General features: G+C 39.4%; 1 protein-coding gene across 4 annotated transcripts in view; it reads left to right on the top strand.

Moving 5' to 3' along the window:
* Positions 1–16,475, top strand: part of gbf1 (golgi brefeldin A resistant guanine nucleotide exchange factor 1) — a 110,323-nt gene that overhangs the window by 29,970 nt on the left and 63,878 nt on the right. For 2 of the 4 annotated variants that reach the window (XM_071481500.1, XM_071481501.1), the window contains exon 4: positions 15,796–15,952. The exons of the other annotated variants lie outside the window; for them this stretch is intronic. In XM_071481500.1, coding sequence (XP_071337601.1) covers positions 15,796–15,952 — 157 coding nt within the window. The remainder of the gene's footprint in view (positions 1–15,795; positions 15,953–16,475) is intronic. 4 annotated transcript variants of the gene reach the window in all.

The following is a 16,475-nucleotide window of genomic DNA, read 5'->3' as shown; positions in this document are numbered from 1 at the left end:
TCATATGGATACCTACTGAGCCAGATATCAACATGTATTTTTCACTGCCCACTGGTGCTGTGTATGTTACTGTTGACACTGTGTATGCAACACTCACAAGCCATCAGAAGATTATTTATTCATCCTTTGTTATGATGTTGTATAAGTGTCATTTTTTCATTTGCACATTAAATGCAAAATATCAGAATTTGTATCCCAGAACTGTAAAATATATCTACTGCCCACAGGAAGGTGTACAGAATACAGAAAACAGCAGGGAGTTGCACTTCATTAATTACCACCATTATCACGTGAAGCGTATAGTGAAGAACCGGTATCAGAGAGAATACAAAAGATTTAAATGATGCCAGGTCTAAATGCAGGGGTCAGGAAATAAGTGTGGCCTCAGGCCTTTTTTTTTTCAAATCAATTAGATGATGAGCCAGAACATAATCAAAGGCTCCTTTAAGAAATTGACAGAAATTCAACTTGAATTTACTTTGTTACTGTTCACATGTGTGGCGCTGTGGCCCAAAGATCATATGACTTTTTTGGGTACTATCGCAATCCATGATCTTAAACATAATCTGCATTCTCTTTCCGCTGTAATTTTATTGCGAAAGTCCTGACCAGAAGTTGTGACGCTTTTTCGGATGTTTGTCTGCTTGCCTCTATTCTTCAGCCACAAGGCTGTCTTCTGTTCACAAATTGTGTCATAACCAATCACACTTTAATTGTATGATATTGTCTATTGTATTGTCTGTTTTCAGTTGTTTTTGCCATTGTTGTTGTCTCTTCTTAAACTATACATTACAATCAATGAATTTCATTATATTACTTTACTCAAGTGTAGTGTAGTTTTATGATTAGTGCTGTCAAATGATACATTTTTTCTTAATCGCGATTAATCACCGAATTTCAATAGTTAATTGCAATTCATCGCATGGTTTTATTATATTGCATTTCAGAGCTGTTTTCTCTTGTTTGACAGCACATAACCAACAGTCTGTCTTAAGTAGAAACTAATGTTAACATGTCTGATGTGTAATTATGAGGATGTCCGATCATTTATTAATCCGTAGACGAGCTCTGGGAAAGTTATATTTTTATTTCCCAACTCATTCGATCTTCACCAACAACGAATCAGGCATTGGATTTAAACACTTAAGGTCTCCCGACACACTCTTTTATGGAGACTGGAACCATCCCCCTTTTGCTCCCATAGACATGACTTGCCATGAAGTATCTTGCTTCACCATGTAAAAAAAACAGAAATATCTGTGGCAGCTTGACAAAAAGCAAGGGTGCGTCGAAGGGTCAAAATAGTAGCAGCAAATGATTCAAGAATTTAGCTCTCTAGAAACTTTGGTAACAGCACCAGTGATGGTGTAAAATAAAGAATCTTTGGTGGCACGCGTATAACACGATAAAAAAAAAAAAGAGGAGTCAAGAATAAGCAATAGCTATAAATGTCATGCTCAGTTTTGGATCTTAAATTGCATAGTCATTATCAAACAAATAAACAAAAAAAAACCTTTTCCTTACTTCATATGGGGTATTCGTTTTGACAGTGCCATTATTTATTTATGAGGTGCTATATGTAAGTGTTTTGATTTGAAAGTTCAGTCGCTGGCTAGCCCCACCTCATCCTGCTTGCAGGCAGGTCTCTCTTCCCACTGGTGGACTGTAACTCCACTGTCCTGGACTCAGGTGGAGAACTGGTACAAACTCATTGAGGCTGCAGAGCAGAACAAGGACTGCCATTGCCAGCTACAGTTAGCGGGCTAGTTGTTTAACAGTTAACAATGCTCTGGTATGGAGCGATTGAACTTTTGAAATAAAATATCAAAATATAGAAGCGTTTAATGAATCTGTACGATTCGTCAGAAATTCCAGTCAGGACTTTTCAGAATAAAAGCTCAGCTTGAAATAAAGCATTGCTGCAAAAAAAAGAACTTTCTTGTGCTTTTATTTCGTAGGCAAAATCGCTAAAGAGGAAGTGACTTTGTGTGTAGCTTTCTGCCATAATGGAGATCTATTTTAGCACCAGGCAATGTGCCCTGCATTCCCTCTCAACATGGGTAAATTTATAATAAGCAACTTCAGGTGGGAGTAGATTCTCTATTTGGACTATATATCTAAATGTGGGACTGTCAGTCCAATATCGTTACATTAAATATCATTAGTAAAATTGGTGAAAACATTAGTAAAATATCAAAATAATCTGGTGGGCTAGATATTATTGCTTGTGGGCCCATTTTTGGCCCACAAGCTGCCAGTTGCCAACCACTGCCTTAGAGGCTCAGTGAGTGTAAACTGCTGTAACAGAGCTTAATGAGATGCTTAGCGCCTTTGTTTAACAATTCACTGTAAGACAGTGACAAAACTGCAAGTAGCCTTTCTCCACTGCTTTTTTATTTTAATTTAAAGATTCAAATGACCAGTGACTTGTTGTGGCTCAGGACTGTTCACCATGTGGACCCTGAGGCTTTCACATCTGTGTAGCCAGTGTCAGATTTTGTTTGGGTGTTTATCCTGCTGTTGAGGTGGTATGTGCATGGCGAGACTTTTGACTTTTGATGTGTGGTGAGGACTGGCTAATCAGCATTTGTTCAGGAGATGGATCGTCAGCCAGGCTTGTTCTTTGGCAGTGATGAGCATGCAAAACCAGGTCAGTAATGTACTTGTGCTGTTTAGGAAGAGACTGACTAGCTGCTGGCCAGGGGAACACACACTGCTGTGTTGTTCCCTCAGACCACCCACCCCTTCAGCCCAGAGTAAACTGAAACAGCCAAGATTAGTATTAATCCCTCTTAATGCAGTGGCTCATAATTAGGTGACTCAAGACTAAGCCATCCCACCTAACTGCTGTGATTTATTAAACACACACACAGGATTTGCTGTCAATGCAGGGAGGGCATAAAGTGAGCATCATGTCTGAATACAGTGGTATCTGCATATTAATACTGATAAGCCCGATGAGCTGTGCTGTGAATGACGTGAGTGGTTACATTCATAGGTCGACCGTTAGAGGATTTTTAAAGGCTGATAGAATTATGAGAGTTTAATCTGCCTGTACTGCCGACTGGACGTGTTCGACAGCGCTCTCTAACCAACATCATCAGACCATCCAATGAGAATGGTGTTCATCCCTCCAGTGGAGTTCACAGACAGCACATGGTGGAACAAATCCTTTCAGTTTATGTTGGGTTTTCCTTTACTTTGTCACCTGTCTATAGGTGAAAGAAAAAAAAACAACTAAATAATCGAATGAATCTGGAACAAACATCAAACTCAACCTTCAGCTCAACCTTTTGAGCAATTACTTTCCACAAAGTCAGTAAAAAGAAACAATTAAAAATATCAATCAATGACCCACAGTTGTGCTAGACTTGTACTTCTGGCCAAATTCTCCCAACCAAGCAAGCAAAACAGACAGATTGCTTTTTGGCAGGGCAGCAGTTATCTTCAGTCTAATGCATTAGAAATGCCTCACTATAACCAACAACCTTATTATGCTCATCGTTTACAAAGAAGCTGTCTAAAATAAAGTAAATTGGGTTTAAATATAAATAATCTCAGGTACACAATGACATTAACTTGACTTTGCAGGTGGTGCCTGACTTGCAGTGCAGTGAATGGAGCCTCCATGCAAAACAGTTATGTAATGTATGTCCCCATGTAACTGGTGGGCACATACACTGAAAGTCGGTGATTCCGATAGGTGGCAATTAATCGGCCAAACTGAATAATTGGTCAACCTCTAGTTATGTTCGAATGACTGAAGCAGGAATGAAATGAGATGACTGGGCTCTCCAGTCCTGCTTTCCTGCATGTTGTCAAAATTCCTTTCACAAACATCTTGCTTAATGTGTTAATAGTCTAGACCTGTGTAAAATTAATTGGATATCAAATCAACTACATATCCATCAACAATTTTTTCATGGTGAGATCTTCATTTTCTCCTAAATCTTAAATCTGATATACCATTGAACACCTTTTTGAGACTTCTCACTTCATACCACATAGGCCTTTTTAACTTTGGGGCTTAGCTGTTGATTTACTGCTCTATAGAAATTCTTAACCAGCCTCAGGAGCAGTTAAAACCCCAGCAGTGAAGGTACAGCTGCCTATGACAGTAATGCCAAGACAATCGACCATGGTGCTGAGACACAGTTCGGCAGTAGTTCAGCAGGGATTTTACTCTGGAGGAGTGCCAGAGTTTTAGAATTCTAACTCTTATTTGCATCAACTTCCTCATGCTCTGAGGATAGTGGTGGTTGTGTATTGTCATGTCAAGACTGTTTGAGTTTGGCTGTAATGAAATGATATTAAACCAGATATTGATTTGGATATTTTAGATTGATCAGTGAAATCCCTCATTGCATTATATTACCATTACTAACAGTTAATTCTTCATTATTTGAGTTATTGAGTTATTGTGAGTAGGAAGCTGGTGAGGGGTTGCAGTATACTGTTGGCACAGGCAGGTTGGCTCCATCAATTCATGGTGGTTTTTATTTTATTTTATTTTATTTTTTAATCAAAGTCAAACCTTGATCTTGATTTTTATGGAATTGAATCCCATTATATCCCTTATTGAATTAAATTAAATTTAGCTTTAGCTGCACTTAAAGAGTAAACTTAAATCTGTAATCATATTATGTTAGCTGAAAAGAATAAACGGCAGTTTCTAGTGCTAATTGATAAAAATGAGCTGACTAAGGACTATTAAAGTTGATGAGAATGACATGTAGTTATAAGATACAAGTTTAAGTAGAAAACTTCAAGGCATGAACTTAACATGATGTAATGCTAGATTGGTTTACTAGAAAGGGCTTACCACTTGGTTGGAACTACAACAACACCTTGTCACTGGTTTCAAAGATTAACCATTAACCAGCACCAGAGATTAACATATCTGGGTAATTTGTGTGTCAGGTTCCAAAATTGAATTGGCAGTCCAATTGCAATTTGATATTCATTTTCTACCATGCTGAAATGTTACTAACAACATTTTTTTTTTTTTTTTTTGCAGCCAAATAATTCACTGGATAACAGCATTAACAATCGAGTATACCAAATAGGGCATTGTGTCCATCTAAAAATTCTAACATGAACAGGAAATATTTCAAGAATGGTGAATATTTGTTAAAATATCAAAACATAAAAACTTAAATATTTATTTAAAAAGCAGCTCTTTGACTAAGTCTAAAAAAATACAGTTAATGTAAATAACACTTTATGGTAGTGGAGTGTTTGCCTTATCCATTCAACTGCAGTTTTTCAAACACCACATCAGTTTGCTCATAGCGGCTGTGTGTGATTCCCGGCAGAGAGCAGTTGCAGTGTGAGCCTATGTAGCAGTGGTGTATTGTGTCTTGTGTGAACACAGTAGAGTTGGTCTGTATAGCTTGTGGTTTCTGGAATCTTTCCTGCCCCATGGGAATGCCATTAGTAGGGAGCTGAAGGAGTGCAGCAGGTGAAACAAATAAGGACGATAACCCCCCTAGCCCCCAAACACACGCGCACACACACGCGCACACACACACACGCGCACACACACGCGCACACACACACACACACACACACACACACACACACACACACACACACACACACACACACACACACACACACACAGAGCTTTGTGTCTTTTTTCTTTCTTCCAACATCTCACATATTCTTCCCTTCTTTCTCTCATCAATTCCTCTCTGTTCACATTTTGTTTTTCCTCAATGCCACTGGATATCCTTGCTGTGGAAATTTTTTCCCTTGTTTGTAGAGACAAAAGCACCCTTTAAGCAGAAAAAAAAACAAATTGAATACCAACCATCCCGAGTTCCTACCAAGGAGACTCAAATGGGTCTCTGATATTTATTTTTATTCTCTTTTCACTCTGAAAGCACTTGGTGTATTTTTATTTATTTAGTTATTTATTTATTCTTAATTACTGTCAGCTCCAATAAAGGACAAGCATATTCAACCATTAAGCATAAATTCATGTGAGGAATATTATTGTATAAATAATAATAATAATAATAATAATAATAATATCCTGATTTATTACTACTTTGAAGTATATATATCTTATATACCAGACCCATACAGAAATGTTCATGTGTGCTCCCACAGGTTTAAATTGAGCATGATAAAACATCCATTATTTATAAATACACTGAACCTAAAGTATGTCCATCCATCACAGAGGGGACAGCAGGCTGTGAAACGAATTAAGTGGACTGGGGGCCCAGCCTCTGTGCAAAGTATGCAGCATAGAAAATACATTTTATGTACAGGATAACAGGTGCAAAGCAGCGCAGTGACTGCCAGGCTCCAGCTCAGGCAAGGTTTGGTAATGAAGTCATGCAGTTTGAATGCACCTGCTTTAGTTTTACTGGCTCTGCTTTTTTGAGGTGAAACACAATTCTGCTGAAATGAATTGTCTTTGAACCTGACAAATTATTTTCCCCAACAACTTGTTTTGTTGGAGATTTTTAAAAATCCAAGGTGTTTTGTAGAGGCTTTCCTTCCTGATAGGAATGGAGTTGGAGCTAAATATTGTTATTTCATACCAGTAGGCTGTGATTCTGTCAAAAAATAAAATCAGGATTATTATTTTATTTATTTTTATTTTTTTTCAAGCTGTTAGACAAGATACGTTTACTTTACTGACAGGGCAGAAACCATTATCAACTCACTAATAGTGTTTTTCCACTGCATGGTACCATTTGGACTCTACATGGCTCTAAACAGTTTTGGTACCAAGTACTTCTTTTTCCCCTGCAGATAGTACCCCTTCCATGCGGCATTACTATACTATATTATTACTATCGTGATGACACACAAAGCCAGTGTAAGGTTATCTTAAACACAACACACACATGAACAATAGAGGATGTTGAGGGTAACAGAGAAACAGAGAAATGTCTGCACCTCCATGCTGTTGTTTTGCAGGTCGCCGTACTAATAGGATAGAATAACAACATCTACAGAAATTTAACAGGCTAGAGTGAGAAGTGTACAGTCGCTTGGCAATTCCCTACAACGCAATCAAGTCAGCAGTCAGGTCTCACAATGATATTACATATAGTACATATTTGATGACGATGTATATCTGGATATATGATGATTGTCATCCTTGTCTCCTTCTTGTTTACGATTTATTCATGGTGGTTTCTATTGGAACAATTTTAAATTTGCAAAAAGGGGGAAATCACAACCCAGTTAAATTTAACCCTGAACAAAAGACAAGAATCCATGAGAAAGACATTTAACCTGAAGGCCTGAAACACACTGCCTGCTTATAATGTGCAGAATGTCTTGGTTTTCATTTCGGCACCAGGATAGAGTGGTGTGTAAGATATAGTAATTTACTATATCCCATGTGGAGCAAGCTACGATGCATTGAGCATATATCCCCCCACCCCTAGCACATACAGGGACTGTCATGACTTATGACAGCTACTGTTATCAACTATCAGTTACTGTACATTACTTTAAATTATAACTCAATTTTCACATTACTTTATATTTCACACATTATACAAAAATCCAAAATGGTATAAACTAAAATGATCTAGTGCTACCCTTCCATAAAGTTGGGGAATGCACAATAAACAGATTAAAACCAGACTCATCAAAATAAGCAGATGTTTGGAGACTCTGAAATCTAGTCCCTAGTAAGAGTGTGGATCCTACATTTCCTATGATGCATCAGATAGTATTGTGTCATTAGGCCCATCCTTCTGGTAAATGTCTTTTAACTTCGGCAACTCCTGATGATACAAACAGGGTTATTTTCTTAGTCTTGACCAAATCATCTCCAGAGCCACAGGGGCGTGGCCAGCTGCTGACCCCGCACTCACCGTTTGACAGTGATTTTAGGCGCGTCTTTAATGTGTGTGTGTGTGTGTGTGTGTGTGTGTGTGTGTGTGTGTGTGTGTGTGTGTGTGTGTGTGTGTGTTGTTTTTTTTTAAGTTGTTCTTCTGTCGGACATGTATGTCACTTCTTGAAAATATTATTGCACTCTGCACCTTTCTGCCATGAAAATCGCTTTTTTTATGGACATTACTTTGCCTATCGGTGTTTGGGCCTGGGAACTGCCTGACAGGCCGACAAAACTACCTCACCTACACCCGAAAGCATCTGCTCTCCCTACGTTTAACTGGTGTAGCTCCACCAGTCATTTTACCTGCGGACTGTGTGGAAATCTGACGGCCCGCCAGGTGGTCAGAGAGCAGGAACAAAAGTCGGAAAAGGCGAGGCTCAAAGGGAGTGTGAGACTCTGGAGACGCCGCTGCAGATTTCCACTGCCTGCCATCACTCTGTCCAATTCCCGCTTGGTAAGCAATAAACTTGACGAGCTGGCGTTAAGAGCAGAGTATGACTGTGAATTCAGACAGAGCAACTTTGTATGTTTGACGGAAACATGGCTTAAAGACTATCATGAAACTCCAAACCTTTCGGGATATACCACCATAAGAGCTGACAGGAACGAGCGCAGCTCACATAAATCTATTGGAGGGGGGACTGTGTTTGTTTGTGGAGAACTGCTGGGCCACACAATACGGTATATGGGGGCAAGTGCGCACATTGGAGTATGAGATACTAACAGTATCCTTTAGACCAACCTGTCTTTGTTCTCGGGACTTGAACTCCTGTAACCTGTCCAGCCATCTGCCTACCATTCAGCAATACAGTGCATCCGGAAAGTATTCACAGCGCTTCACTTTTTCCACATTTTGTTATGTTACAGCCTTATTCTAAAATTTTACCTAAAAATTCTACACACAATACCCCATAATGACAAAGTAAAAAAAGTTAGCTTGAAACTCTTGCAAATTTATTAAAAATAAAAAACAAAAAAAAATCACATGTACATAAGTATTCACAGCCTTTGCCATGACACTCAAAATTGAGCTCAGATGCATCCTGTTTCCACTGATCATCCTTAAGATGTTTCTACAACTTGATTGGAGTCCACCTGTGGTAAATTCAGTTGATTGGACATGATTTGGAAAGGCACACATCTGTCTATATAAGGTCCCATAGTTGACAGTGCATGTCAGAGCACAAATCAAGCCATGAAGTCCAAGGAATTGTCTGAAGACCTCCGAGACAGGATTGTAAGCCTCAAGTCTTTTTGAGTATGATGCTACAAGCTTGGCACACCTATTTTTGGGCAGTTTCTCCCATTCTTCTTTGCAGAACCTCTCAAGCTCCATCAGGTTGGATGGGGAGCGTCGGTGCATAGCCATTTTCACATCTCTCCAGAGATGTTCAATTGGGTTCAAGTCTGGGCTCTGGCTGGGCCACTCAAGGACATTCACAGGGTTGTCCCGAAGCCACTCCTTTGTTATCTTGGCTGTGTGCTTCGGGTCGTTGTCCTGTTGGAAGATGAACCTTCACCCGAGTCCGAGGTCCAGAGCGCTCTGGAGCAGGTTATCATCAAGGATGTCTCTGTACATTGCTGCATTCATCTTTCCCTCGACCCTGACTAGTCTCCCAGTTCCTGCTGCTGAAAAACATCCCCACAGCATGATGCTGCCACCACCATGCTTCACTGTAGGGATGGTACTGGCCAGGTGATGAGAGGTGCCTGGTTTCCTCCAGACATGACACTTGGCATTCAGGCGAAAGAGTTCAATTTTTGTTTCATCAGACCAGAACTTTGAAACTTTGTTTCTCATGGTCTGAGAGTCCTTCAGGTGCCTTTTGGCAAACTCCAGGCGGGCTGTCATGTGCCTTTTACTGAGGAGTGGCTTCCGTCTGGCCACTCTACCATACAGGCCTGATTGGTGGAGTGCTGCAGAAATGGTTGTCCTTCTGGAAGGTCCTCCTCTCTCCACAGAGCAACGCTGGAACACTGTCAGAGTGACCATCGGGTTCTTGGTCACCTCCCTGACTAAAGCCCTTCTGCCCCGATCGCTCAAATTGGCCAGGCGGCCAGCTCTAGTCCTGGTGGTTCCAAACTTCTTCCATTTACAGATGATGGAGGCCACCATGCTCATTGGGACCTTCAATGCTGCGGAAATTTTTCTGTACCCTTTCCCAGATCTGTGCCTCAATAAAATCCTGTCTCGGAGGTCTTCAGACAATTCCTTGGACTTCATGGCTTGATTTGTGCTCTGACATGCACTGTCAACTATGGGACCTTATATAGACAGGTGTGTGCCTTTCCGAATCATGTCCAATCAACTGAATTTACCACAGGTGGACTCCGATCAAGTTGTAGAAACATCTTAAGGATGATCAGTGGAAACAGGATGCATCTGAGCTCGATTTTGAGTGTCATGGCAAAGGCTGTGAATACTTATGTACATGTGATTTTTTTTTTTTTGTTTTTTATTTTTAATATATTTGCAAAAATTTCAAGCAAACTTTTTTCACTTTGTCATTATGGGGTATTGTGTGTAGAATTTTGAGGTAAAAAATGAATTTAATCCATTTTGGAATAAGGCTGTAACATAACAAAATGTGGAAAAAGTGAAGTGCTGTGAATACTTTCCGGATGCACTGTAAATTAATCAGATTAGATCTAGAGGTGTCGATTAAAGGAAAAACTTCTTTGAACAGCCTTGTTGGAACGGGTTCTAGAAGACAAGTTGATGGTTTAGATGAAGAAACTGTTGAAGTGAGCTCAGAGAGATCTACAGGAGAGAAACAGTCAAAATATAAACCAGTTACAGGGGACTCTGAGGCTGTTGAACTGGACAGTACATCTGAGTCGGCCATTATATTTTAAATTCTGTGAGGACTGTGTGTCTGAAACAAGGACTGTTAAAATATACCCAAATAACAAATCCTGGGTTTCTAAACAACTGAAAAATCCGTCTCAAGGACAGAATTGAGAGGGAATATCTGTAAGGCAAAAATCGAGTACAAAAATAAAATAGAGAGCAAATATTTCAGTGGTAATATAAAACAGGCTTGGGAGGGTTTAAATACCTTAACGGGAAAAACTTGTAAAAAAGGTGATTATCCTGTAAACTGCAGTCAAAGTTTTGTTGATGAACTCAACCAATTTTTCTGCAGATTTGATATTTTGGATGACAAGGTTGTGTGTGATGACATCTGGAAAAACCTTCCTATAGGATCACCGATACTTATCACAGAGGATGCTGTTGCTAAAAGTCCTACTAAATTGAAAATGAATAAAGATGCCGGCCCAGATGGCCTGAAAGCCCGTTTACTTCAAGATTGTGCCCCTCAAGTAAAAGGAATCCTTTCTAGGCTTTTTAACTCCCTCCTAGTTACAGGAGTGCCCAAATCTTGGAAATTCTCTTTAATAAGGCCAGGTGCAAGTAAGCCTGAAGATTTCCGACCAATTGCTATTACCTCCATACTGTGCAAAACCATGGAGAGAGTTTTGGTTGTCCTTCTGACTACCACAGTGACCAAACTGTCAGATCCGCTGCAGTTTGCCTATAAGAGCAACAGAGATACGATGATGCTGTGCTGGTCTTGCTTGACTCAAAGCAGCTTATGCTTCCTAAAGGATTCCTATTTGTGGTTTTCAGCACAGCTTTCAATTCTATAAAGTTACATATTCTCCTGCAAAGGCTGGCCAATCTTAATGTAGACAAGGGCCTGATTGTATGGATCAGAGATTTTCTTTCGTGCCGCCCCCAGAGGGTATGTGTTAATGGCACTCTGTCAGGTGTGCTCACTATAAACACAGGCTGCCCACAAGGTAGTGTTCTTTCACCTTTGCTTTTTTCCCAATTCACAAATGAATTTGCTCTTAATGACAGTACCTCTAAATTGATTAAATATGCAGACAGAAGTTCTGGAGGAAGATGGACCGAACACGAAAAATATTTTTTATTTATTATGTATCTGTGCAGCTGTCTAATTTTGCTATTTTGTGTCATGTTATTGTTATCACTGGTGTTATGTTGATTCTAACAAACATGGGTGATGTTTTAAATGATTTTTTAATCTGCAAAGGCAAAAATCTACTCCTCTCTTAACCCAAAGTAGTTATTTCAGGTGTGGTTGCACATGTCCAGCTAAGACAATATAAGTGAGGAAAAGCTGAAGCACCTCAGAAATTTGAAAGGACATGAAATTCTCCTGATTGACCTGTCTGTGCAAAAGATAGAAATGATTTGTTTAAGTAGAAAAATTGAAGGTAGAATACTGTGTACATAATTTGTAAGAAGAGAAGTTAACTATGATTCCCAAGATTATACATTTTCATTAAATTTTTCAGTATATTAAATTTGCTACAGCTCTGATTCTTCTCCAGAGCAACAGTGAGGAGGTTCATAGGTATTGTAGAATTTACATCCATCTGCTTCAAAACTAGCAGAAAAAATATGATTTCTCATAATTAAAGTTGGAATAACAAATGCTGGTGACCATAACATAAACCTACAGGGTTGTTGCGTTATCTGGAGGCTCCCATATTTCTGTGTTGAGGAATATTGACGATCTTAGTAAATGGAAGCTTTGCAACTGTAATTCTCAGTGAAGAAAATACTGTAACCAGCAGCTCCTCTCACTTTGCTCCTCCATAAAGCTAATGACATAGCAGTTTGTCCATGATAATGCATTACCCCATGATTGAGTTTGCAGTGAATAATTCTGGGAATCTTTGGATCATTTGGCTGTATTTGGGGTTATGAGGCCTTATATTGGGCCTTACTTTGGCATTAGTCTCACTAGCGTATCCACTTTAACTCTGTACTTTGTGGGCTTGATTTATTATAACCCAGATTGTGTTTGCAATTTAATTGCCATTTTATTTCCACTGAGCTAAAAATATTTGTTATTTTTTACAACAAGAAATGTGAAGACATCTTTTGATCTACTTAGTGATTGATTTAGCTTCATGTGCTTGTAAGTGCTTGAAGGCTATTAGTCCTCTGCTTGTTGATCTTTCTCCCACCTTGAACAATCCGGTAAGAGTGTTCTTGTAAATACAAATGCAAACCATATTCCATGTAGCCCTTTAGGAAATGTTCTGTTGCAGTAGCCATTACAGCTGTCCTCCCAAGCATTTGGTAAAGTTTTAATTTCTCTGGGGTTTTCAAATTGCCTGTTTAGTTTGCACAGAGGCATTGTTCCAAGCATCTATAAAATACCACTGTGGCCCAATGAAATGACCATATGGAGCTCCATAGCATTGTTCAATCTTAATTGCCTCCTTCTACAAGTGTCAGTTTCATTCAGGAGAATACCAGGAATGAGGGCAAAAAGAAGAATGAATGAAACAAGGGTGGGGGCCAACAGCAAAGGAGACTGACATTTATCAAACTTCTCCCAGCAGATGGATATGAATACTGTCGTGCAAGACTTTGTTTGGCAGATGAACAGTAGGATTCTCCCTGGATTTCATTTAGCCTTGCTGGTCTTTTAAAGCGTTGCTTCTCCTCAGCTCGAGAAGCCTTGGCATTGCATCCAAGGACCCTGGCTCTTAATTTTAGCAGCTAAACAAGTCCAGATCAATAACCATCAGTGTTTGGTTTTGGGCCACTGCGTTAATCGGGGGGGGGGGCACTCAACCTTTCCTCTTCTGCTGCTCCCCCTCTCCTTGCCTCTCTTGCATCGAAGGTGTCATTTGGTTTAGTCCATTTCTCTTGTGAATCTTGTGAAGTGTGTATCTGGGTTTAGATTTATGTGTGGGCACAATATATGTTCTAGAAATTAACTGTTTATTTTGGGTCATAGTCGTACATTAACAGACGAGCACATGGCATCTTGCTGCTGTGACTTAGCTTATGGTGACCTTGTGCCTAGCAGAAAAAATCTTTTGATGAAGCAATTATAAATCAAAGCTGCCTTGCTCTTAGATTTGCAGGTACAGCTAGAAAAACATTTATCTGTTGCTGTCATATTTGTAGTTCAGTCTATTTGTTGTAGACTAACAAAAGCAAAAGATTGTTGCCTTTTAGCTGAAGTTAATTATTCCAACAAGCTTTTGTGATGTCACAGCTTCTTGGAACAATGTGGAAAAATCAGATTTTACCATGCAGCACATCACTAAACCCGATGTTTCACAAATGTTTATTTATTTATCTCTTACAACTGATTATGAGCATTAATAGTTGAAACTACCAGTGGATTATATGTCAGGAATAATGATAAACAGGTAGATTCAGAAGGTTAAAAAAGGTGTTCTGTACTGTAATATTTAACAACACAATGCTAAAATAAAAGGGGTTTAAAGCACCATAAGCTAGTCAGCCATGGTATTTTGAACAGGCATAAGACTGGTACTTAGACTGATAATTTGATAGATGATAAACGGTTTTAAAAATAACATTGTTTTATGATTATCTATGATATGATAAGTCCAGCAGCAAATGTAGTGGTGGTAATGCAGTTGAAGTAGAGGCCTGTATCACAGGTGTGACACAATAGACTGGCAGATTCACTTCTCCATCCTTTTGTAATTTTAATGAATCAACAACAAATGAGCTTCCTCACCCACTCGCCGCAGTGTTTGTATTTCTTTGTGAATAGACTCCCCTTGCCTTCAGCACAACTATACCTTGATCATAATTTCATACAAACACACAGTGCACACCGATGCATACATTCCACTGGCAGCCTAGTTTGAAAAATTGGCTTTTTGTTTGTATTGCATCACACAGAGAGAATCACCCTCAGCTTGTTTAGTCTCATTGTACATCAGAATGGAAATGAACAGAAAGTAGATATGACTAGAAATTAAAACACTATTCTTGAATCTGGACCTCCAGTTAACAGTCATGTAAATATTAATCTGTTGGCCACAGTTAACATTCAGTATTCTTGAAGTTATGATATTAGTCACCATCACTTGTATAATAAACATAAAGAAAATATGTCTAAGTGGCAGCTGATTAATGGGTACAACCTGTAACTACAATCTGAACATAAGTCAAGCAGCAGAAATAAAATGCTCATTAGATATGTTTCTTTGCACATTGAAACAACAGGTGGAGCCTGCTAACATTTGACTACCATCTTTTTTACAATCACTTTGATCCAAATATTAGCCTCTGATTCAAACTGAAAGTGATTTCAAATTTATGATATAATTGAAGGTTGACAGAGATTCTAATAACTGAAATTAATTTAAGTTGATCAGCAAGATTGTTTGATTATAACTCAACACTCTTCAGTCTTTCTGCACTGCACAAACACACAGACCATTCATGGTTACAGTTATCACAGATTCATGATTGTAGTCTCACTGTCCACATGTCTGTGTGACATAAAAGTCTGTTAGGGTCAGTGTGAATTCTGTGTGGACTTGCTTTTGGGGCAGTAGTATTAGCAATTTAGGTTGTAGTGATATGGTGATGACAATTAGACAGCTGCAATTGCACATATACGTAGGGCCATAGTTTTGAGTTACACTTGCATGCATTTAAACTTTGCAGCATTGTTGTTGTATTTGGACAATATACAGTGTGTTCTGTGTTTAACATGCTTTTGTAAGACAAGGCAGTTGCTCAATTATAATGAGAATGTAATCCTCCTCTGCTTTGATGTATTTGCCATTAAAAGGACTTGATCATTTTTTTCTTAGTGTTCAGCTCCACTACACTATGATCCTGTGGAAGACAGGCCTGTTTGTATAAATCTTGATTTTAAATATATTTATGTTTCACAGTGAGATGATCTGGTTGAGTGTAGATATTTTTTGTGTTTCATTTTTTTTATGTTCTTTGTATGTTTTCCCTGTTCCCTGTGTTGTTTGGACAGTAAGGTGCATCTGCAGCTCAGATTCATCTCCTGCTGTTGCTCCCTGTGTTCTAAGGCTTTTCTGCTCCAGTGCCAATAGATGTGCATGTGTTAAAGATGGCTTCTGTTTTGCAGTTAGCTGGCCTCATCTTGAGGTGCTCTCCTGGGGCAAAGGTTCACCCCTGCCTTCCCTCTCGCTCTTTGGTGGGGTCATTTGGAGAGGTAATCCACACATGGCTGGATACTCTCACTCCAGCTCCAAGCAGAAAGATGAGGCACCAGCATGTTAAAGGTAGATAGGATTAGGCTCATGGTGAATCGTAATGGGCTCATTTCACCCCCCCCCCCAATACACACACACGCACACACACACACACACACACACATGCACACTCTTAAGTCAGGACCTGTACCCAACAAACTCGGCCATTGATGGCAACATGCACAGCTGGGTTAGCTTCTTTAATCCTGCTGTTTTTTTGTGGGGTTTTTTTGGCTTCTTATTTTGGTCAGTGTCAGCCAGAGGTCAACCTGGTTATAGAATGATTGCCTCACCATAGCTGCAGCCGTCGTTATTTATTTCACTTCACTCCACAAGCCCTGGAGATTGAGTTGAAGTACAGAGCCTGTATTTAGACTTTATTTAAGAAGATTGGTTGTGGCCACCCGTAGACTGCTCCCGTCAGCCTTGTGTTCACCGATGGCCAGCCGGATCAATACAACACAATTGAGTTTTCCAATTTGTGGTCTTTGGGAATGCAGCTATAGCACTTACAGGGTGATCGCTTCTGATAAAGTCTTCATCAGGATCTATT

This window comes from Trachinotus anak, unplaced genomic scaffold, assembly GCF_046630095.1.
Source record: "Trachinotus anak isolate AG129_WGS33_773 ecotype Australia unplaced genomic scaffold, CSIRO_AGI_Tana_v1 ptg000007l, whole genome shotgun sequence".
In the NCBI taxonomy this organism is placed as follows: domain Eukaryota; kingdom Metazoa; phylum Chordata; class Actinopteri; order Carangiformes; family Carangidae; genus Trachinotus; species Trachinotus anak.
The sequence above is the reverse complement of the archived record's forward strand: the minus strand, read 5'-3'. Positions and strand labels throughout refer to the sequence as shown.